General features: G+C 51.3%; 1 protein-coding gene and 1 long non-coding RNA gene across 6 annotated transcripts in view; one reads left to right on the plus strand and one right to left on the minus strand.

Moving 5' to 3' along the window:
- Nucleotides 1–25911, plus strand: part of SYNJ2 (synaptojanin 2) — a 103695-nt gene that overhangs the window by 2669 nt on the left and 75115 nt on the right. For all 4 annotated transcript variants that reach the window (XM_086708237.1, XM_086708235.1, XM_086708234.1 and 1 more), the window contains exon 2: nucleotides 23481–23567. In XM_086708237.1, coding sequence (XP_086564363.1) covers nucleotides 23481–23567 — 87 coding nt within the window. The remainder of the gene's footprint in view (nucleotides 1–23480; nucleotides 23568–25911) is intronic.
- Nucleotides 11650–15861, minus strand: LOC147581330 (uncharacterized). Of its 2 annotated transcripts, none has more exons than XR_015251682.1 (3): nucleotides 14557–15384; nucleotides 14072–14180; nucleotides 11650–13108 (listed from the first exon to the last, which is right to left on the minus strand). It is a non-coding gene; the product is annotated as an uncharacterized LOC147581330 (long non-coding RNA). The 2 variants fall into 2 exon arrangements; XR_015251683.1 differs by lacking the exon at nucleotides 11650–13108 and adding an exon at nucleotides 15793–15861 and having other exon boundaries at nucleotides 13835–14180; nucleotides 14557–14755.

Genomic DNA, 25911 nt, shown 5'->3' on the forward strand with positions numbered 1-25911 from the left:
CCTCTGAATTCAGCTGTGATTTCCTGTGATGGGTCTCCCCAGGGAGGAATCTGAGGCCAGGAAGATCTAAGCGAACGGTTTATTAGCATGTGGGTGGTGGTTTCTCCCCAGCCAGTGAGAGTTCCTAAATTCTGCCCAGCCCTGTGGCAGAGGCATGCCGCTTTTATAGGGAGCAGCTGGAGATCCCACAGCTCTTCAAGGCACTTTTTATCCCATGAGGACCCACACTTGAAAAGGCGTTTCACCACCGGGTAGGGGCTCACAACTGCTTAGCATTTCCGGGCACTGCTCAGGGGCTTGAACTGGGCCGAGAGTTTAGGAAAAAAGCTGATGATCTTTGGTTGGTCTGTTGCTGGGCAAAGTCCTTCTCTTCCACTGTGATTCTGCAGACGGTCCCTACGCCAGGCCATCTAGCCTGCTAGCAGGAAGGGTGCTGAGGGAATACTTCTAAATTCCTGCTTCTAAAAGAGTTAGGTTGAGAATCTATCTTAAATGTAGATCAGTGGGAACAGGAATTCGGAAGCAGAAAAGCTAAATGGAAGCAGAAAACCTAAAAGTATTGGCACAATTTTTAAAGTTGTTACTAAGTTTTCTTGGTGAGCTGATTTAGTAGTGGGGGGCTTCTCAAGTATAGGTGAAAAGCCATAGCACGTAACAATTCCCTGTGGTCCGCGATCCAGAGTTAGCATGCAGATGTTCTCTTGTTGGCACATTGGGACAAAAGGTAGTTGCTGTCTTTCCCTTTGTCTCTGTTAGACTTAGTGTGGACCACACAAAGGGAAGTGTGACTATTGTTCATAGGTTTTGTTTTCAGAATGAGCACTGATACTCCAAAGGTCAGTGTTCTCCAAACAGCCCCTAGGAAGGGTGGCCTGCGAGTGTCTGTGTGTTTACACATGTGTTTGTGAGCCAGTGGGACTGGGTCTCCCCACCCCCCCTCCCCCAGCCACGCCTGCTGTTGAACAGTCAGCAGCAGGGATGGGGGTAGGAAGGAGGCCTGGGAGACTTAATTAAGTTAATTAGTAAGTGTCCCTAAATTACTTTGAGCTTCTGGGGGAAAAGTTTCTGTGTAAACACCAGGCTTGGGTTTTCCCAGCTGCTGTGTTTATATAGAGGCCACAATATCCTGCTTTGTTTGAATTGGTGAAATGGCGAGGCTTCTTCTGAACTGTTGCCTTGCCCACTTTCCCTGGCTTTGTGGCTTGGGATTATAGGTCAGTGCCTTAGAGTCTGACCTGCTTAAGAGCACTTGAGAGAATCAGTAAGTGGCCATATCATCAGCACTCCGGGGTGAAGACTGAAGTGCAGGTAGGACCCGATGGGGGGCCCCAGGCTCCTAACTTGGGAAGCGCCCCCACACCCCCTCCCCACCCCCGCTGGGCCACATGGCCTGTTGGCCTCCAAGGCTCATGCCCCGGTCTTTTTTCCTACTGGTAGGTCTGCTCAGCATAACATTTACAAATACGCAAACTGGGTTAGTGTGTACTTCTACCTGTCGTTTTCATAACTCACCTGTAGGAATGTGATTTCAGATCTTGCCAGCCTCCCTTTTAGGGCCATGTGGCTCAAAAACATTTCCCTTGACCTTTTTCTTAAAAAAAAATTTTTTTTAGGGGCGCCTAGGTGGCTCAGTCGGTTAAGTGGCCGACTTCGGCTCAGGTCATGATCTCGCAGTCCGTGAGTTCGAGCCCCACATCGGGCTCCGAGCTGTTAGCCCAGAGCCCGACGTGGGGCTCAAACTCACGAACCTCGAGATCATGACCTGTGCCGAAGTCAGATGCTTAACTGACTGAGCCACCCAGGCGTCCCTCCCTTAACCTTTAATTGCGAACATTTGAAATGAACAAATGTAGAAGGAAAAATGAATCCCCTGTACCTATCACCCAGCATTGATATGTCAGTATATTTCAGTTCTGTGTCACATGTCCCTGTATTTTTTATGAAAAATGAATCTCCTAACATTTTATTAATTCGATTTCAAATAAGATTTTAATTTATTTGGCTTGGCTTTTCTTTTTTCTTGACTTGCATCCGTGTGTATCTGCGTAAGTTCAAAGTTTGCGGGACGGATTGAGATGTGGGCAAGAACAGAGATGGTGGTGTGAATTGATTCTGAGACTCTGGCCAGGATACATTTTGAAAAACCAAAGTGATCCCATGGGAAGAGTAAACCATCAGCTGGAAGAGCAGAGTGTCCCCACCCTGGGATGGCACTGATGGGCTCACAGGGACACCTTCGGGGGCTTGCCCTGTGCCTCTCATTGAAACGAGGAGTCGGGCCATTTTGCGCCCGCCTCCCTGGACCTCAGTCCAGATACACAGGACTCTGGAGGCTCCTACCCAGGTGGTGCCCAGTCTGTTTCCAACATGCTCGTGTCTTTTCCCGGGGTCGGTGACAGACTGCACAGTGCACGTGTCCACTCCAGACCCCAACGAAGGGAGTGTGGCAGGGGTGCCCGGAGGGGTGGAGGTGGACACATGCCACCCTGGCTGGGTGTCCTCAGGTGTGTGCATGAGGCCCCTGGCGGAGGGGTATGAAGCCCAGAAGCACGAGTGGGGACGGTGTCAGTGGAAAGAGAAGGGGCTCAGGCTAGGGGCACCTGCCCCCACTGGCTACATGCTGGACCTGATCTTCCAGTTAGCAACAGGGGTGAACTTCTCAAGCTAAGAGGGTAGAACATATTTTGTTTTTTGTTTTTTTTATTTAAAAAAAAAAATTAAAATTTTTTTTTTTCAACGTTTATTTATTTTTGGGACAGAGAGAGACAGAGCATGAACGGGGGAGGGGCAGAGAGAGAGGGAGACACAGAATCGGAAACAGGCTCCAGGCTCCGAGCCATCAGCCCAGAGCCTGACGCGGGGCTCGAACTCACGGACTGCGAGATCGTGACCTGGCTGAAGTCGGACGCTCAACCGACTGCGCCACCCAGGCGCCCCGAACATATTTTGTTAAACAGAACTCTGGCAAGTGTTCTGGGTATCTGTGTAAGTCTGGGTATCACTTCTGGGATGTTCCTTGGGTACCCAGGTCCCACTGCGTGATTTTTGGCCGCTCAGCTTCTATTGTGGGACTGGGTCAGCCTTTCCACCTGCGATGAGGAATATGTTCTGTTGTTGTTGGGTTTTTTGTCCCCCCCCCCCCCCCCCGACTTGAAGTGTCCTTAACACCTTGGGGAACTGCCCCAGGCTCAGACTTGGGAATAAGATGAGGGGGGGAGGGGAGTCCCTAAGCATTTCCAGGCAGGGCTAGGTGGTGTGGTGGCCAGCTCACCTCAAGGAGAAAATCCGATCCAGCTTGCGAGGGTGTCTGCACCTGACCAAGCTGAGGGTTTGCAAGCAAAGCCCCCCCGAGCTGCACTAGCATTTCCAGGCGGCTTTTGCAGTGGCTGGTGCTTCTGTTGTCCACACTGGTGGATGTTGTGCACACACTGGTAGGTGTCGTCCCCACACGGGTAGGCGTCATCTGCGCTCTGGTAGACATTGTCCATGCATGGGTAGGTGTCGTCCATACACTGTTAGATAAGGGGCTGTCAGTGGGCACGCCAGGGTTTACCTTCAAGGTCAACACAAAAGAGCCCAGTTATGGGCACTTTCTGTTTCTAAGGAATGCTGGAAGGAGCCCTGGGGTACTGGTATGTGAATGTGAGTCATTTTTGAGGACAATTTAATGAAAACCTTAAGAAATATGTATGACCTTGATCTAGTATCAAGGGTAGATACTATCCTGGTATCAATGGACAGATATTTATTTCGGAATATACTCATACATCATGAGCCCATTTTGCTTTAAGGATGTTCATTGCAAGCTGCTTTGAATTTTTAGCTGACAATATAAACTTTGGTCCAACTTGATAATAATAGCTAATATTTATGGAAAAAAATAGCTAACATTTAGGGCGCCTGGGTGGTTCAGTCGGTTGAGCGTCCAACTTCAGCTCAGATCATGATCTCGTGGTTTGTGAGCTCAAACCCTGCATCGGGCTCTGTGCCGATAGCACGGAGCCTGGAGCCTACTTTGGATTCTGTGTTTCCCTCTCTCTCTGCTCTCCACCCCCCCCCCACTCTCTCAAAAAATAAATAAACATTAAAAAAATAGCTAACATTTATGGAGCACTTACTGTGTACCAGGTGCTATTCTAAGGGGTTGACATGTATTGATTTATTTAATCCTCACAATGAGGCAGGTACGAAATAGATTCCATTTAACACTTGGAGAAAGTGAGGCACAGACAAGCATAAGAACTCGTATGAGGTTCTACCTCTAGTTAGTGGTGGAGCCATGATTTGAACAACGCCCCGGAGGCTCTAGAGAACAGCGTGTTTAGTAAAAATCTCCTCCCTAGAAAAAAAAGAAGATTCAATGTGTGTATGAAAAAGACTAGCTGTGTCCCATCGTCTCTGTGCTTATTTTGGGTTTCAAAACACACGTGTGGTCGGTGGAGATCAGGGGTGCTGGTGAGTGTAAGCATCAGTACAGCATCCCCGTCGTGACTGGAGCTTTGTCCGATGCTTGCGTAAACAGGAGTGTCCAGGCTTGGGGAAGCAGCTACCCACTGAGAGGTGCATGTGATCTCACAAAGGGGACATCTTCAAGAGAAGTGTGTGGGCTTCAGTCCTGCCTTCCAGCAGGGCTGAGGCTTGCGCCTGGTATCCTTCCATATGGATGTCCCCAGCACCTAGAACAGAGCCTGATTAGGACTCGAAGCTCTGAAGAAAGTCCTAGGTTTCTTAGCCTGGAGGCTTCTAAGCATGTCCAGGCTCCCCCAGGACATGCTTCCGAGTGTGAGGAACATCAAACAGGTAACATGTTGGACTGGTGTCTTCCTGAAGAGCCCCTCAATTTGGAGTGGGGGGGAAATGCCTGAGGGAGTGAATGTATCTTCCTGCCCTACCTTTGCTTGTCTTGGAGAACTCGGGCGCTGTGCCGACTGGGTGGACAGAATTGTGGTTTGCACCCAAGGTGGGCACTGGGCGACTGTCGTGGACACGGCGCTTGGCAAAGGGCCTGTCCGGGACAGCCGGATGCCTCTGGCCAGGTCCTGGGGCGGTGGCAGTCTGCACTCGTGACAGACGAAGCTGGAGGGTTGCCATTTGCTTGTAAAGCTTCCGGGTTCAGAAAAATGGCTCCAGGCGGGAGGGTTCACCTGGAGCATAGTAGCGAAGGAGGGCAGGCAGGGTAGCTCCTTCTGGAGAACCAATTCCTGGGAGCAGTTCCAAAGTATGAATGCAAAAGTCTGAGCTTAATCTTATAGCAGTTTTTGGAGGGTAAGGAACTCTCCTGGAGAGCCTTTTGTAGTGTCATGGGAACTAGTATTTAATTCTGTTCCCGCATCTCTGTGTGTTTCTGCCCCACCTCCTCCCTTCTCTGAGGCCGAGCCTGATGGAGCCGACCCTCCCTGACCTCCTGGAGCCCCTGACCACAAGCTGCTGTGCTGCATTTGTCCACTCCCCCAGAACAGGCCTCATCTTTTTTTTTTTTTTAAATTTTTTTTTAATGTTTATTTTTGAGAGAGAGAGAGAGAGAAAGACAGAGCCAGAGCATGAATGGGGGAGGGGCAGAGAGAGAGGGAGACACAGAATCCGAAGCAGGCTCCAGGCTCCGAGCTGTCAGCACAGAGTCCGACACGGGGCTCGAACTCACAGACCACGAGATCATGACCTGAGCAGGAGCCAGACGCTCAACCCACTGAGCCCACTCAGGTGCCCCAGCAGTCATCTTCTGCCATTGCTGCCCCCTGACAAGATCTGAGGAGATGCTGAGGGCAAACCAGGTGCTAAGAAATGAAGAGGGATGTTCCTTTGTTCTTTAAAGCAGTGTGAGGTCCGAAGCAGAACTGGGCCACCGAAAACACTCCTAGTTTTGGAATTGATGTGGGATTGGGGGCTGTGGGGCGGGGAGAGGGCAGGGAGTTAACATCTGATGCTCGGACCCGGCATAGGACTCGGGTGGCCCGGACACCCATCAAGATCTTGGAAAATGGGCGATTTAAGGTGAACAGTGCATGATGTACAGTTTCTTCTCTCTACTGACTAGCTGCCTTTTTGTATTGACTTATTACTCATTGGTGGTAGTAATCTCTACTCAGAAAAAGCAAACTACTTCCCTTTCCTTGGGTCTGACTCTAGAATGTTCTGGTGAGGCCTACTGGTAGGAGAGGGAAGACCTGAATTCTATCTAGCCCTGGCTCCTTATCTGAGGGAATTGAGTTAATCCACATTTGAATCTTAGGAGAAATTATCTGGCCAGGTAAAATCTAAGGTGGCTCTGATCCAAGTCTGAGCTAAGAATGTCTGCTATACATTTTGTATTAGAGACTTATGAATTAATTAAAATGCATGAGATGATCTCTCCTTGATTCTGCCCTTTTCCGATAACCAGCAGAAAAAATTTAAAAAGCAGTAACAATTTAGCTTAAATTAGGGCCACAGAGTAAGGTATTTATTAAAATAGTATAAAGTGTGCTAAAGTAAATAGCTCCTTTAGTTGGTCCTTATTAATTTCCATTAACGTTCTGAAAATCCTGTCCTTCAACATAAACATAGCTTTGTTTTTTAACAGGCTGCTCTGGAGGGGGAGTTTGTGTGCCTGGGAATGTGTGATCTAGTTTCAGCTGCTTCACTGACTGTGTGTTGCAGAACTTAAGCTTCACCATGAATCTTATTCATGGCTGATAAATCCTGTATGTTGGAGAAACTCTTTAAGGAGAGGAGACCGTTTTCTGTGGCTCCTGCTTCGCGATTAAGCAGAACTGAGGTCCGGAGCCAAGCTGGATCCCGCTGGCAGAAAGAGTGACTGATAGAATGCAGTCCGATCGATGTGCTCTGGTTCAACAGAACTGTGACACTCACATCACGGCCTACGTCAATAATGGGCTTGTTTTTATTTAAATGCTGTGGGTAAAGAAAGGAATATTGGAAAACTTGGTCCGGAAATAACTTGCCACCAGCCCGGGCCTGAGCCAGGCCCTCGTGACAAGGTCCAACATAGTGGTATCTGCTTACCTTTTCCGCAGACCACCAGGAGGGGAGAGGGGAGCAACAGCCTTGGAGCAGAGGGGAGGAACCTGTGGCTCAGGAGGGGAGGGGCCTGTGGCTCAAGAGGGGCGTGGCCTGCGGCTCTGGAAGGGAGGAGCCGTGGGGCAGAGCGGAAGAGGGAGCCAGTACTGCCCTCCATTTCCTCCGCCACGTCCCTTGCTTTCCAAGCTGATCTGTCTAGAGGGGGCACTTTTCTCTAATTCACAAAAAGGCACCGTGTGGGCCGTAGGCCGCCTTGGAGAAGGTAGTCCTATAAAGGCCTTTTTCGAACTTTTATGGCAGTGATAAAATTTGAATTCCACTGTGGAACTGGAATTTGTAGCTTACCCTGCAAGGGGCGCGCGTCACATAAGATCACACAGGCGAAGTGAGGAATTGTCATGACATGCCATTGCCTGCAGACCGATGGCTCCAGACTTGGGGGGTTTCAGGTGTGTGTCCGACTTCAGCGCTCTCGGCCTCAGGTTTCTGGTTTCGTTTGCTGTCAGGAAATTTATGTAGCTGAGAGCTTATTAGAATTTTGTCTTCAGGGGCGCCTGGGTGGCTCGGTGGGTTAAGCGTTCGACTTTGTCTCAGGTCATGATCGCGCGGTTCGTGAGTTCAAGCCCCGCGTCGGGCTCTGTGCTGACAGCTCGGAGCCTGGAGCCCGTTTCGGATTCTGTGTCTCCCTCTCTCTCTGCCCCTCCCCCGTTCATGCTCTGTCTCTCTCTGTCTCAAAAATAAATAAACGTTTTTTAAAAAAAAAAGAATTTTGTCTTCAAAGAGAAAATAGACCCAGATCGAAGACTGGGCGTGTGATCCTGCAAGAAAAGTTTACAGGTTGAACTTTGTGACTCCGGTTAGCTCACTCACTGGCTTCCCCCTGGGCTTTCTAGGAGAAGCCTCAGCCCTGTGGCGTGTGTGTGCTCCCCTCCTGAGCACTGTCAACCCTTTTGGGTGCAGGTGATAAGACTGTGCACCTAGAACAGCCAGGAGACACATCCTGAAGTATCTGGCAGTGAAATGATATCAGGTCTGGGATTTGTTTGGCAATACTGTGGGAAGCAGATGGATGGACACATATGTACGCGCGCGCGCGCGCGCACACACACACACACACACACACACACATACACACACACTGGGGGGGAGGAAGCAAGTGAAATGAGCCTGGAGAAATGCTGATAACTCTTGGAGCCGGGTGACAGGTATGTGGCGGATTGTGAGACGTAGAGAATTAATAAGCTGGCTGCTTTTCAAGCTCGGCAGAGAAAAATTGATGACTTTCCAAGACACCATGATTAGTCAATTAGAAATTAGAGTATCAAATAGGAAAAAAAAAAGATTCTACCCCCAGCGACAACAGTTTCTGAGAATAAACATAATAAAATATGTGAGGTCTAAAAGGAGAAGACTACAAAACTTCACTAAAGCATCAAATAATTGGAAAGGTATACTGTATTCTTTGATAGGAACACTGACAATGTGAAGATGTTCTTCTCCGGCTAATCTATAAATGCAAGTATCTATGAGTAAAATCCAATGAAATTCCAATAGCAGTGTGATATAAAACATAACGGGCCGACTGGAGTATGTCTGGGACCCCCCCTGCCCCCCTCCCCACACACACTTAAACTAAATGGCAGCACCATATGGGTGGGGCAGAGACTCAGGACAAAAACGACTGAGTCATCCTGGTCCTACTGTTTTCCTCCACTCCACCCAATCCCCTGGCAAGTCCAGACTTCTCTACCTGCACATATACCTGGATGCCACCAGCGCCCCGCTGCGTAGGTACAGCACTAGTCCAGTCACTTGGACTGGCCTCCTAACTAGTGTTCCAGCCACCACTCCCAAGGCTTCCCCAGCCCCCATGCAGGGGCCTGCTCAAGCCTGCACCGCCTACGTCCTCTGCCCTGGCTCCTTCTCCAGTCTCCTCTCTTGCCATTTCCCGAGCTTACGCCACTTGAGCAGCCCTGACTGGCTCCTGCCTCATCTTTGTATTTGCTGTGCCTTCTGCCTGCACTGCTCTCCCCCCAGACCTCTGCTCGGCTGCGGCCTCCTCATTCAGGGCTAACTCGATGATTTGGGCAAGACTTTCCTGGCCACCCTCGCGCAACTAACCTGTGCACTCCACGCTCCCCACGCCCCCGTTGTCTCCGTTCTGTCACCTGCTTTCTTGTCTTCCTACCACTGGTCACCAAAAGCAACTTCTGTGTTTGCTTTTGCATACATTGCATGACGTTGTTCACCATGAGAGTGCAGGCTCTATGGGAGCAGGGTGGTGCGGGTTGCGTTGTGTCCCCCAAAAAGATAATGTTCAAGTCCTAACCCACGGTAACTGAATGTGACCTTACCTGGAAATCAGGTCTTTGCAGCCATAATTAAGATGTAAATTCAGGTGAAGTCATGCCGGCATAGGGTGGGCCCTTAATCCAGTAGGATTGGTGTCTTTATAAAAAAAAGGAGACACAGAAACAGACATACACAGAGGGGAGACGGTCATGCGACGGAGGTAGAGATTGGAGTGACATCTTGGCCACCAGCCTAGGACCACCCAGAGCCTCCAGGAGCCAGAAGAGCCGAGGAATGAACCTCCTCTAGAGGCTTCAGAGGGAGCAGGGTCCTGCCAATACCTGATCTTGGACTTCTGGCCCCTAAAACCGTGAGAGCATAAATTGCAGTTATTTTAAGTGCCCCAGTTTGTGCTACTTTGTTCCAGCAGCCCCAGGAAACCCCTACAAAGGGCATCGTGTGTTGTTCTGTACTGTCTTCTCAGCCCTGTCTGGTGTGCGGAGCAGCCCCAGAAACACTGCTGAATGATGAAGGAATGACAAAAATAGCCAAGAAGATTTTGAAAAAGATCAGTGAGGACGGATTTGATCTCCCAGATAGTAAAGCACACCACAAAACCAGAAGAACGGTATAATGGACAAAAATCAATAGAATAGAAGAGAGGGCTCACAGTCTTATGTAAATAGATTAGTTTATTGTAACTTAGGTGATGATTTAATCAGCCAGAGGAAAGGTGGATATTCAACGAATGGTGTTGGTTGGTGTCATCAACCAGTGCTGTGCGCCGTGGGGCTCTTCGTTTATTCAGCCAGATATTCAGATCGGGTTCCCCTTGGATTTTCTAGTCTGAAAGGAGGAGGGCAGAAACCTCGGCTTGCCCGAAGGACAGCGCTGGCTCTCCCTCTCCTGGGCAGTGAGTGGTCTCTCCAGGAGCTCCTGCAGGTGACTGCTTCGCACAGCCATCCATCGGGTCCCTAGCTCCTCCCATCATTAAGCCTTGCACCCTGTAGGAGCCATATCCTTTATAAAACCCCGACAGGTATAGATTCCAGGCTTCCCCCAAGCCCTGAGCCTGGTGTCCTCGTCAGCAGGTATAATTCATGTATGGCTCTTCCCTGTCCGGGAGCAATTGGCCGATTAAGGTCATTTTTACCAAAAGCAATGTTATCTAGTAACGCAGTTGATGGTTTACCTTTATGGGGTTCCTAGGTTTTGTTAAGCCTATGTGGATGTTAATTAAGTTAGAGCCCTATAGTATATCAGACTTTAAAAGAAATTACAGAAGTCATTAAGGTTAAATATAAAGAGGGGCACCTGGGTGGCTCACTCAGTTGAGCATCCGACTTCGGCTCAGGGTACGATCTCATGGTTTGTGAGTTCGAGTCCCGCGTCGGGCTCTGGGCTGACAGCTCGGAGCCTGGAGCCTGCTTGGGATTCTGTGTCTCCCCCTCTCTCTCTGCCCCTCCCTGCTCATGCTTTGTCTCTCAAAAATAAACATTAAAAATTAAAAAAATACATATATAAAGAGCTCAACTTTTTTTTTTTTTAAATTTTTTTTTTTAATGTTTATTTATTTTTGGGACAGAGAGAGACAGAGCATGAACGGGGGAGGGGCAGAGAGAGAGGGAGACACAGAATCGGAAACAGGCTCCAGGCTCTGAGCCATCAGCCCAGAGCCTGACGCGGGGCTCGAACTCACGGACCGCGAGATCGTGACCTGGCTGAAGTCGGACGCTTAACCGACTGCGCCACCCAGGCGCCCCAAGAGCTCAACTTTTAAAGTATTAAAAGAACTTATAGGAGGAGCATGCACAGTTTCATAGTGTGAAAGGCTTTCTAAACAAAGCGTAACGCTCAGAAGTCATAAAAGAAAAAAAAAAACCTGACAGATTTAAGAAATATATATAAATGAGCGAGTCCTAAGTGTACAGCTCCATGAATTTTCACCGAGTGAACTCACCCATATCACCAGGGTGAGATCTAGAAACAGAGCGTTGGGGGCACCCAAGGACCCCTGCTCAGCCTTCACCCTGTGTCAGACTGATAGACTGATTACATAAATATTTAAAACTCCAGGGTATAAAAAGATGCCATAAAGGTAGTTTAAAAACGAGCAGCAGGGGCGCCTGGGTGGCACAGTCGGTTAAGCGTCCGACTTCAGCCAGGTCACGATCTCGCGGTCCGTGAGTTCGAGCCCCGCGTCAGGCTCTGGGCTGATGGCTCGGAGCCTGGAGCCTGTTTCCGATTCTGTGTCTCCCTCTCTCTCTGCCCCTCCCCCGTTCATGCTCTGTCTCTCTCTGTCCCAAAAATAAATAAAAACGTGGAAAAAAAATATTTAAAAACGAGCAGCAGCCTGGAAGGAAACTGTGTATAACTATTTGCAATATATAAAAGGGTCAAAGACTGATAATCATTGGATATAAAAGAGCTCCCGTAGATCACAAAGAAGAAGAACAGTTTACCAGAAAAGATGGCAAAGGATAGCTAAGTCATCCTCAAAAGGAAGAAGTCAAATGGCCCAAGCCATGGAGCCAGCACTGGCCACTCCGTCTTGGGCTGTCAGCAGTGCCCGACGAGGGAGTGCTGGTTCTGTTCTCCATTCTTCCATGGAGGCTCCTGTGACAGACACTGCATTCCACCCGGTGTCACCCCTCCCTCCTGGCCCTGCAGCTGTGCCCTCACACCTGTCTCTCCCCTTAGGCCTTTACCCCTTTCCCAGGAGATATTCGTTTCTTTCATGCACTGGCTCCCAGGTCATCCCCCACAGGCTTCCAGACAGGCCCAGATTTGACTTGTCCTCCAGGTGACACCCCTGCTCAGGTTCAGGCAAAGCTCAGCACGAGGAACATCAGGGCCGGGCTCAGGTGCTTGAGGCATGAACAGCAGTTGTGGTATCACCAGGAGTGGCAGAAGGTAGAAAGGGGGCCACCATTGCCAGGGGTTGGGGCAGGCGGTAGGTATGGCGTCCATTCAAAAAGGGGAGTTGAGGAGGACAAAGTAGGCCCCCAGAAAGGAGTGTGGGACAGGCAAAGTGTTCATTCTGTAAAGGCGAACTTCCCCAGAGAGAGGCTGCTGAACAGAAGGATTTCACAGGTAAATGACAGGGGGGTCCAGACATGGCTCCCACCCCCTGGAGATGTGCGCTCAGGTTAGCATGGAAAAGATTGCCAGGCCGGGTGGTAAATCCAGCTGCTCAGCTAGCCCAGGGATTCCCAAGCACGTGCGACCTTCTGTTCATGGAGCACACATAACACCTCAGGGCACACCGGGGTCTCCTGGAGTGCCGTTGGGGAATGCTGTGCTGTGAAGTGGTTGAGATTGAAAGGTCGGGTTCTGACCCAGCCACAGACTTTTCTGTTACCAAGGCTGGGCGGAGCGAATTCCAGGTATAGAAAGACTTTGGCCGGTTGGTAAATTAGAGGAGGCGGTTCCCAAATCAATGAAATGTGGTTAAGAGGGTCATTTGAGGTGTCTTCTGCCTTTTTGTAAAAATAGCGTGACTGTCTTCCCCCGATGTTGTGAGGGGCCTCTGTGAAGGAGCAGACATGTTTAATTAACAGACACGTATGGAAGGAGAGGCCAAAGTAGTCGTAGTAGATGCCCCCAAATACTGTGTGTGGGGATGCGGATAACACAGCACAGTTAATGCGTCTGCTCAGAGTTGAACTCGCTTCATGTTTCCTGGGTCTCTGTGCACAGTGTTTGCCCCCCGCGAGGCTGCAGCTCTGTGTCTTTGCGGTGCATCTAATCCAGGTAAGCGGACTGGTGTTCCAGTCACGTCTCTAATGCTAGTTTTCTCCTAAACAACAACAACAACAACAACAACAACAACAACAACAACAACAACAACAATTTTTTAAAAATCAGAGAAGCCTGAGAAATGAATTATAGTCTGTTTTCTGGATTCTGGATTAAAACATAGAATAGGAATTGGCCTTTTGTAGACGGATGAAGCTTTCATCTTCCTGGAACTGTGACCTGTGCTCAACAGATCCTCGCCCGCCAGCCTCTTGGAACACTGCCTCCACCTGCACGCACTCCCCCAGACGGAGCCTTGCTGGCGGCGGGCAGGCATCCTTCTCGCTCACTGCCACTCTCAGGCCAGGGTTCCTCCTCCTCCCCCTAGAAAAACGGCTCTTGTGGACGCACACGCCTCCTTATTGAGGTCTCCCTTCCTCCGGGCCACGCTGTCATTCACAGAGGAGCTGGGCTCCTGGCTTCCTGGGTTCTCCCACCGCAACTCCTGTCCCCATCCCCGGTGAGCTCACGCCTCTTAGCATGATGCCCCTGCTTCTGGCCTCTCTCTGGCCTCACCTCCTCACGACCGAGCCCTCCCTTCCCCTCACTTCACACCGCTAGACCTTCCCGGCACCAGGTACCATGCCACCTGCAAGTTCAGCTTCAGGCATCCTTCTCTGCGACCCGCTGTCCTCCTCGCACCCCAGACAGTTCTGCAGCCGCCAGCCCTTAGTGTCCCGGCCCCGCAACCTTCCCGCCACCCTCCCTTCCCCTCCTCCGCCCTTCTCTTGCTTACGGTGCGCCTCGTGGCCGTGACCACTCCTGCACACACTCTCCGCTCTCTTGCACACACTCCTCCCTTGGGTGCGTGCGGAGCAGCCCCGCCCCGCAAGCCCGGGGTGAGTCCACGCCCCTTCCACCCCACGCATGCGCCCTTGTTGCTGAGAGTGGCTGGAGGAAACCACGACCACACCGGCTTGTTGCAGTTTCACATGGGGTCTTCGACGCTGGTCAGTCATCTTACCGGACTTTCCTACCCAGGTTGCTCTTCCTCACCGTGCGATGGCTATTTCACATCTTCTCGAGCCTTCGACACCTTGGCCCTCTCAGCTAGTGTTTTGCTTCCTATATCACTGAGAAAATAAAAGGAATTAGGAGAACTTTCGCAAGCCCCACCACTTAACGTGTTTGCTGGCGCCCGCCACCTTCCCTCTGTTACAGCGCTGACCCCCTGCCCCTGTTCTCTATCTTTCCGCCTCGTCCCCTCCCCCCTTTAAACACTTTGTTCCCACTATTTCCCCCTTCCCTTCCTAGCCAGGTGATTTCCATCATTAAACCGACAGACGGTCGTATCCCAGGTCGCATCCCAGGTTAATAAGCCTTCTCTTGGCCCCAACCCCCCCCCACCCCGGCTCCATTACCATTACCTCACATGAAAAGGTCGTCCTCCCTTGCTATCTCCACTCACCCCACATCCTCCTGTGACACACTTAAGCCCGGCTTTGGTACCTGCCACGCCTCTGAAGCTCTTCCTTAAGATCCCCATGTCTTCTACCTTATGGGTCTGCCCTCCAACCAGCGGCACCACCCAGGTGATCACGCCCCTTTTGTGAAGCAGTACTCCTTCGAGTTCCTGCCTCCCTGCTGCTGCCATTCTCCCCGGTGCTCAGAGCAACATCTGGCACAGAGTGGGCATCTGGAGTCCTTGCTGAGTGACGGAAGGAAGGGGAAAGTCACACCTTCGTCCCCGCATGTCCTACAGCATAAGAAGGGGCATGCATGGAAATAGCGCTTCTCTGCAAGGGAGGAGGCTCTGAGGTGGGGTCTTAGCAGGGCTGGTAGGGTCTTTCAGATGAAGGGATAACTGGGGAAGGAAGAAGAGAGAGAGATGTCCTGAGGAACTGGTTTGGCTAGTCAGAGAGGAAACTGAAAAGATAGCTGTAAATAGAACCTCCAGTGCCAGGCGGCCGGTGGACCTAATTTGTTAGTCATAGGAAGCAAAGTGAAGGGCTTGTTACATGAGGGAGTGGTGACACATGAGGACTTGCTCCAGGAGGAGAGCCGGGGGCGGCGGGGCGTGGGTGGGGAATGCAGGCCCAGGAATGAGATCCGTGGTCAGGCGGTGAACACTGCCCCCAAGGATCTGGGCTACGGGATCAGCCCCTATGTACCCAGCAAACACGCATATGTTTCTAGAGAAACAGGTATTGTTATGCTGGCCTCCTCCGCTGGCCTGGTCACAGCCACAGCTGACCTCGGTGCAGGGAGGGGAGTGTGGAGGGGCCCACCCCTGTCCCACAGATGTTTTCCCAGCTGTGGCTGCAGGCGATGATAAATTTCCCTTTTATTTTCTCTGGTTGGTTTATACAGGCGAACACAGCCTCGATGGGAGGCAGTGCGTTTGCTCATGTGTTTTTCAGTGCCCTCCCCCCTCCCCCTCCCCACCCTGGCTCTTTTGTGTGGCCTGGACTTTTTTGGTGAGAAAGAGAAGCAGTGGCCAGTACAGGAAAGTTTCTTATTGGGGCTGACGTGTGTCTCCCGGGTTGGCTTTCATCTTGGCTCTCAAGCTTCCAGTACAGACTGATGTTTTGATTTGCACTTTGCTTAGCAACCCTCCTGCGCCTCCATCCGCCCGCCTGAGAAAATCCATTGTCTTTCTGAAGAGCTGCTTTAGCTCCAAACTGATAACTCTGGAAGGAACAGTCACAAGCCAGTCTGAACTGAGCTCATGGAGGAGACACTGACCTTGATCTGGATGCTGCTATCCTCTTGAGACCCTGAAATACAAGAAGATGGTCTAAAATCATGCACAAGAATGCAGCCACAAATGGTACCTCAGTCTTGGGCTGTCGGCATTGTTAAATTGACCTACTTATTTTTGTGACGTGTGGGCTGGGCTTCACTGGAGTTTCCTTATGGTGTGTTATCGTGGAATTTATTATGAAAGAAAGAAAACACGTGTGGCTGGTTTGATTATTGATCTGGACTGGCTATCTGCGGACCAGGAATATGGTCTGTGTGACCTGGGTCTTAAGAAGCAGAGTGCATTCTGGCTGCCTCAGTCACTCCTGCTCCTGCTGACACCAGCCTCGGGACATCAGGCCAAGTTTGTCTTGCTTTGGGGCAAGCCACCCCTTCCCCGGTAGGCCTAGGTGGTGGCTGTTTCTCTTCTACTCCCTTGGCCCATTGGCCCCGGGGGTGGGATGTGTGCCCCCTAGTCCCCTCTCTGCCACCTCCAGACACTCTGCTTCCCTCCTCCCTAAAAGCACTCAACTTGCAATCTCAATGTACAGTGCCTACTGGAGGACTTCCAAGCCTCGTCCAAACATCGAGGCTGTCAGGACCCCGCTGGGGATTTAGGACAGGAACCACACCTTGCTGGCAGGGCAGTGGGGGGCACGCTCCTTCTCTGGAGTATTCCTCCTAGTGGCCCTGTACGTTCACATGGCCATCCGGAGACCCTAGGCATACTTCACTCACTAGATGTGCGTGCCAGGGCTATTTGCAGAGAAGTCTAACTCCCCACAGAGTCCAGTGTCGGGTGGCAGAGCTTCCAAGGACAGGCTCGTTCATTCCATGAGTGTCCACATGACCCCATTACAGTTATGATGGGTCACCTGTGGTTCCTCTCAGTCCAGATGCCTTCTACCAGTCAGGACTATTTTCAGTCCTAAGCCATGCTGTCTAGTAACACAGATAACTTTTATCAGGTTACCAGGGAAACAGGACTAGAATGGTAATCTAAGGTCAGTTCTCTTGGAGGCTGTGTTAACCCTTTGCCACACACATCAAGGAACCCCATCGCCCATCGCCCTGCATTGGAATTGCCTGCTTCCTGGGGATTTTACCCTGTTCTCTGTCGGTCTCTCTGAGGCTGAGTCTTGCCCCCATGTTTGGTACCTCTAGTCACCATGGGGATCCTTCTGAAGACCTTGGCCTTGGGCTCCCTGACCTCCCCCCACCACCAGTGTGTGCTCCACCCTGGCTCGGCCACTCTCTCCCACGGCCACGCTCTGGTGCCCCATCTATGTCAGAACGTCCACTCTGCACCTACTGCCCGCAGTTCTCAACTCAGCCCTTAGTTCTCCAGCTCAGCGATTTTTGACCCTTGCTGGGATTGCGGTCCCAGACCTGCCACCCCGCCACAGTCCCGCGCCGGCCCCCTTTGGCTTCATGAGTCACAGCCGCTAGCTCTGCCTTGCACATCCCCCCACCCCCCGCCCTGTGTGCCCTTGCCCCCCTCCTGCTTCATCCTGCTTAGTTGGTGATACCACCAGTGACATCCTCTTCCCCTCACCAGAAGCTGCCCATGTGTAGCTGCAAGTTTCTGGAGACCCACTACCCTGCAGACAGATGCCATTGCCACCTCACAGCTCCCCCTCTCCTACTACATCAGTTTTTACTGTCCCAGAGCATTTCCAGCAGTGCATGCATGCAGGCACACACATGTGCTCACACATGCGTACCTACATGCACGTAAATGCGTGTATACACACATGCACACACATGCATGCACGAAACACATATAGACACATACCCATACATGCACATACGTGCATGCACATAAACATACATACACACACATGGACCCATAGGCACGTGCATGCACACACACACACACACACACACACACACACACACATACACACAGTTCCTCAAAGAATTGTCTCTACACACAACCTCCATTTCCCTCTCCCTCTCCATTTAGGTTCTTGCCCCTCAGCTACCCGTACACTGCTCTTTTCTGGCTCATCAGTGCCTAACTGGAAGGACGCTCTGTTGTCATGTTGTGGGACATAGAGCAGCATCTGAACTTGCTGACCACTCCTGTGTCCTTCAAACTCTTTCTTCTCTGACCTCCAGGACACCACACGCTTCCTGTTTCCTTAACATCTTTTTGGACATTTCTCTTCATTCTACTTGACTTTTGAACACACTGTTTCAGACGCACTCACTTCCCGGGTGATCCCCTCCAGTCTCTGGATTTTAAAGACCTTCTCTTTGCTGGGGCCCCTGTTTGTATCTTCGGCTGGATTCCAGGCCGGTGCAGCTGTGCCCTCCATGTCTGTGCTGGGGCGCCTGGGGGCACGGCAGGCTGACCCATCTGACCTGAGCTCCTGATGTTCCATCCAGGCTTGTCCTGTCAGTCTCCGTCATCCCGGTGACGGCTGCTCCAGCCTTCCCACTGTCCAGGAGAAAAATTTGGCATCATCGTTGGACCCTCTCTTTCTCTCATATCCCATGTCCAGTCTGTCCACAAATCCTTTTGGTTCAACCTTCAAAATATATGCAGATATCTGATGATGTTAAGGAATTATGGGTAAAGTTTTTAGATGTGAGGATGGTATTGTGGTTGTGTTTTTAAAAGGAACCCTTATCTTTCAGAGATTCTTACTGAGGTATTTATAGCTGAAGCGACAGGAAGTTTGGGATTTGCTCAGAATAATCTAGGGCAATGATTTTTACCTGAAGGACTCATTAAAACAGATTACTGAGTCTCGAGGCCAGAGTTTCTGACTCATTGGGGCTGCAGTGGGCCCAATAATTTGTATTTCTAATGCTGGTTGATGCCTACTGTCTCAGGTCCACATTATAGGACCCACTGATCTAAGGTACAGGAGAGTGGGGGGGGGGTAGGAGTGAAACAGGGTTGGCCAAGAGCTGATGGCAGAGGAGGTGGTAGGATCATGGTAGTGTGGGTACGTAGGGTTGTTACAGTGCTCTGTTTTCTTTGGAAGTGTCCATAGTGAAAAAGCACGTGTTTGCGTATAGATGTGTGTGTGTGTGTGTGTGTGTGCATGTATACGTGCGTGTGTGTCCAGAATTGGGCTGTTTCTCAACACCTCCACTGCTACCACCCTGGTCCAAGCTAGCATCATCTCTTCTCTGGATCATTGTAATGCTTCCTAAGGGGTCTCCTTGCTTTCCCCTTGCCCCTCTAGGATCTGTTCTCAACAGAGCAGCCAGAGCAATCCTCCACCCTACAGTGAAACCCCAAGTCTTTTTTTGACCTACAGAGCTCTTTTACAATGGATCCCCTACTCCATTTCCTGTGTCAGGCACTGAGCCCCTCGCTGGTCCTCGGATATGTCAGGAATTTGCTTCTGCCCCAGGACCTTTACACACCATCTCCTGGGCCTGTAGTGCCCACCCCCCACCTTCACTCAGCCATCCCTCTCATTCCCTTCGAGCCTGCATTTGAAAGTCACGCTTGCAGTGAGGCCTTCTCAGACTACACCATATAAAATCACGCGCACACACACACGTTTTATACCCCCTTCCCTGCTCACTTTTTCTCCTTAGCCCATGTCACTGTCTGTGTTGTGCTTACCGAGCTGGCCTGTTCTTGGCAGGAAGCTTGCGTGGTACCTGGTGCCGAGGTGGCCTCGCCCACCCCGCCGTGGCAACCTGGCTCCCACCCCCTCCCGGGTTGGCCTCCATTGTCATCTCACACCCATTCATGACACACGTTCCTTCTCTGCAACACCGCCAGATGCCTGCCTTGGCCAGTCCTGCTGTAGATGGATTTTGCCCGTTTGGTTCGCTGCTGGATGTGTGTCTCGGCCAGTGCCAGCTGTGGCAGCCTCTCAGTACGCTGGGTGCACAGCTGAGGCCCAGGGGCAAGGGGTGGATGAGGAAGAGGGTGGGAGAGTCAATGAGAGGACTTTCCTTAAGGGCTGGAAATCCGTGGCCAGTGGGAGGGGAAGCAAATTGCATTCTAACATGGAAAAACCTACGGGAAGTGCAACCAAAGTGTGAAAGACAGGAATAGACTATTTTCGAGACATTAAGAAAGGGAGAACAGGAGTTGCAAATGGGCAGGCCAAATACGGTCTGCAGAGGTGTGTGCGGCCCACACGATGCCTAAAATAAATGTGGATTGGTTGCCAGCATTGAAAACTCAGGAGTGTCCTATTTCTCTCAAAAAACTGGAAGCTCGCCGGCACAGGGCTGGCCTGGAACTGACCATCTGCCCCCTGTTAGAGGGGCCGCGTGTCCCCTGGTCACCTGTGGTCCCTCCCGCCGCTTCATTCACTCACTACCTGCCTCGTGCTTGTAGACATTGGAGCTGTGAGCTCCCTTTTGAAGAGCAAAATGGATAACGGAGTTCTTCTTCCTTCTAACCTGAGGAAGTATAGTTGTTTGGGACAAGGAGGGGTGTCGGGTGATTTGGGAACAGGCTGCCTGAGAGGCCAGGCCTCTAGGAGTGCTGGCGGGGGGGCATTGAAGGCAGGGCAGGGGTCTGCACTGTGGAAGTAGAACATACCCGCTCGTACACGGTGAGGGTCAGAAGGAGCGTTGGAGAAGAAGAGATGAGAAAATACGCTTCCAGGAGAGACAGCCTGCGGGGGGTCTGGACTTTAAAAGGACTGGCTCAGGGGCGCCTGGGTGGCTCAGTCTGTTAAGCTTCTGACCTCAGCTCAGGTCATGATCTCATAGTTTGTAGGTTTGAGCCCCACGTTGGGTTCTGTGCTGACAGCTCGGAGCCTGGAGCCTGCTTCGGATTCTGTGTCTCCGTCTCTCTCTCTCTCTCTCTGCCTCTCCCCTGCTTGCACTCTGTCTCTTTCTGTCTCTCAAAAATAAATAAAACATTAAAAAATAAGTAATAAGTAAATATGAGGATGAAGAGTCTTTTTTAATTTGGATTAGTTTACTTTTCCTGGTGACGGGGGCTGTGACACACGTGCTTGTCACCTGTGGTCCAGCAGGGCAAGCGGTCAGTTTTATTCCCTCAGCCTGGCCTTGTGGGCGCGTCCCCACCTCTGAAGTGTGGATTCGACCACATCGCCTCGGGGAGCAGATCCCTGATGTTTTGTTTTCTTTGGTCAGGGTTGTTTGCAGAGGTAATGCATGCCATGCACAAAGTCCTCCTCGTTGCTGGTCAGCAAAATGAGAACGCGATGATAGTCAGGCTTAAGGATTCTGTTCAAAGGCTTTGTAAAGCTCTGAGGGTTGAAATATATATATTTGTGTCCGAATTACTCTCCTGCTTTACCAGCGTGTGTACTGAGATGAGAGCCACAAGCTGCCTGGTTTACCTCTCCTGATTCTGCCCGCAGCACCCGTATGCAGAGTTTGGCCATGCCTGTGGCCTGCAGGAGGGACATTCGTGTCTTCCCGTGAGCCTGGGTTTTCACGGGGTTTACTTGTCCCAGAGCAGGGAGCAGGCCCATTTCAAGGAGGCCTCTGTAGGCACATGACACAGTGCTTGGCCCTTAACAGTGGGCTTGTTGGGCGCCTGGGTGGCTCAGTCGGTTAAGCGTCTGCTTTGGCTCAGGTCATGATCTCACGGTCCATGAGTTCGAACCCCATGTCAGGCTCTGTGCTGACAGCTCAGAGCCTGGAGCCTGCTTCACATTCTGTGTCTCCCTCTCTCTCTGCTCCTCCCCTGCTCGTGTTCTGTCTCTCTACCCCTTAAAAATAAATAAACATTAAAAAAATGTTTTAATAAATAAATAAATTAACTTAAAAAAAATCCAGTGGGCTTGTCGTCACCTCTGGGCAGAGGATGTTGTCCACGTCAGCCAGGAACAGATGCAGGGAGTGGAGAGAATACCTTGTCCCTCTCACGCATCATCCTGTGGGAGCAGGAGGCCTGTGGCCTCCAGGGAATGGGCTGTGGCCATCTGTGGGCCCCTAAGATGTCAGCATCCTAGTCCTTAGTTCCTGTGCCTGTTACCTTGCATGGCAAAAGGGACTTTGCCGACTTGAGTAAGTTAAGGAACTTGTCCTGGGTTACCTGGGTAACTCACAGGGGCCCTTAAAAGAGGGAGGAGGGTAGCAGGAGAGGGAGAGAAAACAAGAAGTAACAGTGGGAGCAGAGCCCCGAGCCATGTAGTCACTGGCTTTGAAGAAGGTGGGCAGGAGCCCAGGAAGGCACACGGCCTCTAGATGCTGGAAAATGCCAGGAAAGAGGTTTTCCCCAGAGCTTCTTGGGGAATGCAGTCCTGCCGACACTGATTTTAACCCAGTAAAACCCATTTCAGAGACTTCTGACCTGCACAGGTGTCAACTCATGAATGTGTGTTATTTTGAGCCACTGGGTCTGGTCATTTGTCACCGTAGCAGCAGCAGGAGAGTAGTGAATCACCCGCCTCCCAGCCGCCCCTTCTCTGAACCCAGCGGATGGAAGAGGTGGGACTGTGGCCCCCAGTCCTTCTCATAATTAGCTTTAGGTTACTCTCCCCTCCCCCCACCAAAAGCCTAATCAATCAGAAAAGTCCATGTGAATGTTGGGGGGAAATGTAATTGATTACACTGGTTCTTAACCTTTTCAGAGTCACTAAGTCCTTTGAGATTCTGACAAAAACTGTGCCTCCAGCCCCATAAAAATATATACCCAGGGAGCACCTGGGTGGCTCAGTTGGTTGAGTGTCTAACTCTTGATTTCTGCTCAGGTCATGATCTCACAGTTCGTGAGTTTGAGCCCTGCCTTGGGCTCCTCACTGACAGTGTGGAGCTGCACTGTCCAATATTTGTGTCCAAATATTTTGCACACAGTTGTAGAGGTTACACAGATCCCCCCAGCACTATCCTGCAAAGCTGCAGCATCTGCCGGGCTTTCCTCTGTCACCCTAGATTAAGAGTCTGTCTATCACAGTAATTCAGAGGCTGAGTGACTGCTCTCCTAGTAAATCTCCCTAATGCTGTTTGCCAGGCCCTTATTTGAGGATTCATTGAGGTTTTTTCCCCATTCTCTGCATGTAGAAACATTTTTCAGAGAAGGGGTCCAAGGGTCTGCCACTGTAAATGCCAGTGGGTCTGTGGGGCCCTTGTAGGTCACAGGCTCCCTGCTCCCAATGGTCCTTCTGTCTGTCAGTCGGTCTGCTGTCTTGTCTTGCTTTCACCCTGGGCCGTGTCTTGTCCTGAGCACTGGTGGCCACTGCTGAAGACCGGGGGCTCTGCTCATGCAGCTCTCCTTGGGATCCTCTGGGCCCAGGCCTGGGGTGCCTGGGGCACGTGGGTTTTCTGCTCAGCCTCCCCTATGTTAGCAGGTCCCTGCAGGGAGGAGGGCGCTCACAGGACGAGAGCCTCCAGTGGCCAATATTTAGGAAGGAAGGTCCCCCCACACCCCCCATCAGGTAACAATGACTCACTCCTGTTTCAGAGCCTGTGGGCAGGGCTGGGCCTGAGGCACCTGCTCCTGGCTTGCACCCCAGCACCTCTGGCCAGCCAGGGACTCTCCTCACCCTCCCCAGGCCCCAGGGAGCTGTGGGCGCTTCCAGAGACCAAGGTTTTGTGGGAAGGTCTAAATCTCTGCAGCTTGGTGATTCGCTGATCATAAAACCTCCACACACGTTACTTGAGGCCGAGCTATTGTCTCTGCGTTTTCTTTTTCGAGTGGGTGGGGAGCCAGATTGGAGAAGGCTGCAGTGAAGGAACTTCAACAGGAGACCCAGGCTGATGCTGTCTGTGATGTGTTTCTCCCCTAGCTCCGGAAGAGAAGGAGGTCATTAAAGGCCAGTATGGAAAGATCACCGACGCTTACGGCTGCCTGGGGGAGCTCAGGTTAAAATCTGGTAAGTCCCTGATCAGACAGAACAGCAGCTGTCAGAACGTCTGATGCTACACTTCTAGGGAGCCGGGCAGAGCTTCTCTCATGCTCGTTTGGAAAGACTGCCGGATTTAGGCATTTCATTTTAGCTGTTAGGATCTTTTAAAACGTTTCTTTATTTCGCTGCGCCTGTTCCTCCACTCTGGGGAGGAGGTCAAGGTGGATGCAGCCTGGCGCTCACCTGTCTGTGCCGCTGGAGGAGAAGAATTGTGTGCAAAGGAAGCTCACCTTCATTGTTTGCCCTCCAGGACCCGAGTTTTTCCAAAGTCAGGTCTGTGGGGTCTGCCCAGGGGACTGTTTGTCACTTACAAGGGATCTGTACTCGGGAAGGGGTGGATGTGGGAGGTCAGAAGCCCCCTGGACTCACAGGGTATCTTGAAGAAGAGCCAGGACTGGGCGTGTTGACCAGGCAGAGGAGCCCAGAGCACCTGCCATGGGACGCCGAGGGTGGGGCGTGAGGGAGAGGAAAGGAAAGTACATGTGAAAAATGGGCCATGTCGTCTGATTTGGAAAAGGCAGAGAACTCACAGGGACAAGTGGGCATCTCAGTGTGGTCCCTTGGGGCTGAGCTGTCAGCTGGACAGCCTTTCCGTGGGGCCCCTGCATTGTCACCTCTGTGCTCCTGGACCTCATGGGAGCCCTGGTGCTCCTCTGGGTCTGCGGCCACCGTTTCCTTTCTCCTCTCTCGGCCCCCTGACTTATGTTGGTCCCACCCAGCGTCTCCAGGGACATGTGGGGCCAAGACGAGAGCACAGGTGACATCCCCGATTCTCAGCGCTGCTTCTCAAAATGAGAATTGGCTGTGAGATGACCACATTCGGGCACATGGCTCTCCCTGAGCCGAGCATGTCACGGCTCCATGCCTCCCCCAGCAGCTGTGCTCAGAGGCTGAGGAGTTTCTAAGCCGACAGAAGAGCACTGGTGTTTGCCGTTACTTTTCTGGGTCTTTCTTTCATGGGATGGTTTCTCCCGAACTATGATGATTGCACTGATCATTTTTCAAATAGTGTGTAGGAAAAGCATTCAGCACGTCCATGACAAATGCGTTTATTAAATGTCTGTTTTGTGCCAAGGGCTAGAGATACATGAACTTATTTAATCCTAAAAATAAGCCAATTTGATGTTGCATCTTTTCCGCTGTTTATAGTAACGGAAGCAGGCTCAGAGGGTTAACGTAATTGCCTAAGGTAAGGAGTGTAGTTAGGGTTCAAACGCAGATCTAACTGCCTCCAGACACTTGCTTTTTCCATGAAATGGGGCTGCCTGCCAGGATTTGTCCCCGCAGTGATTTTTCCAAGGTTACAAAAAATGCCTGTGGTCCTAGCCTCGGTGATGATGATGATGTGGGAATGACGGCTGACCTTCCCTTCTTACCCTGTGGTCGACACCATTTTAAGTGTTTTCATGTATTAACCTGTTTCTCCCAACAGCCTGTGAGGCAGGTGCCATTAATGTCCTGCTTTACAGACAGAGAAAGAGAAGCCGAGAAAACTTAAGTGCTGTATTTTGTCTGTTCTGTGACAGATTTTTTTTTTTTTTTTTTTTTTTTTACATTGTAGCGTCTTGGCTCTTAGGATGTGTTACAGTTGTTGGCATCTTGCAGTTATAATTGGCAGTGTTTTTCTCCTAAATAAATTAATGATCTACTTTGCACCTGACCGAGCCCCGGATTTAGCACAGTGCTGTCGCTCGCCTAAGGTTGGGCAGTCCTCAGGTGGTGACCTGGGTTTTAAACTTGTGCCTTCTGGTACCCGGGGCTGTTTTCAGCCACTGGGCTGTTCTGTCGTGAAGCTGGGCAGAAACTGGTCAGCCCCCAGAGAAGTATTTGTCAAAGGGGCCAGGGTGTCTGCAGGGTGTCCAGCCCAAGGGTCACAGCAGGATGTCGAGGAACCATCCCAGGGCAGGACTCGGAGAGAGGTGGCCAGCTCCTAGAGCTGCAAGACCCTCCTCCCTTCTCACAGCCACACCCTGCCCTTCCCCTGAGGGGTGAGTGTGCACAGGCCCTGGGGGCCAGGCGAGAGCAGGACCAAGCCCCTGGCACGGACACCTGTCAAGTCCCCAGCGCCCATTTCTTCTGTCCTCTGAATACTCCCAGCCCCACCTGCCAGAGTCACCCTCCGGGGGTCAGGGGGTTGGTGGTCGTGCTGCTAAAGCTGTCTGAGGTGGTGAGGATGCCAGAATTATTTGGCCTGTTTCGACACGTTCCTGAAAGGGCCCTAGGATATCTGAAGGATGGAAGGATGGGGCCTTATAATCGAGTTTTTCAAATCTCCTTCGCTTCCATGAAGGAGTGCTTGGCTTTAACTTGG

This window comes from Puma concolor, chromosome B2, assembly GCF_028749965.1.
Source record: "Puma concolor isolate L17-30 chromosome B2, mPumCon1.1.hap2, whole genome shotgun sequence".
NCBI lineage: Eukaryota > Metazoa > Chordata > Mammalia > Carnivora > Felidae > Puma > Puma concolor.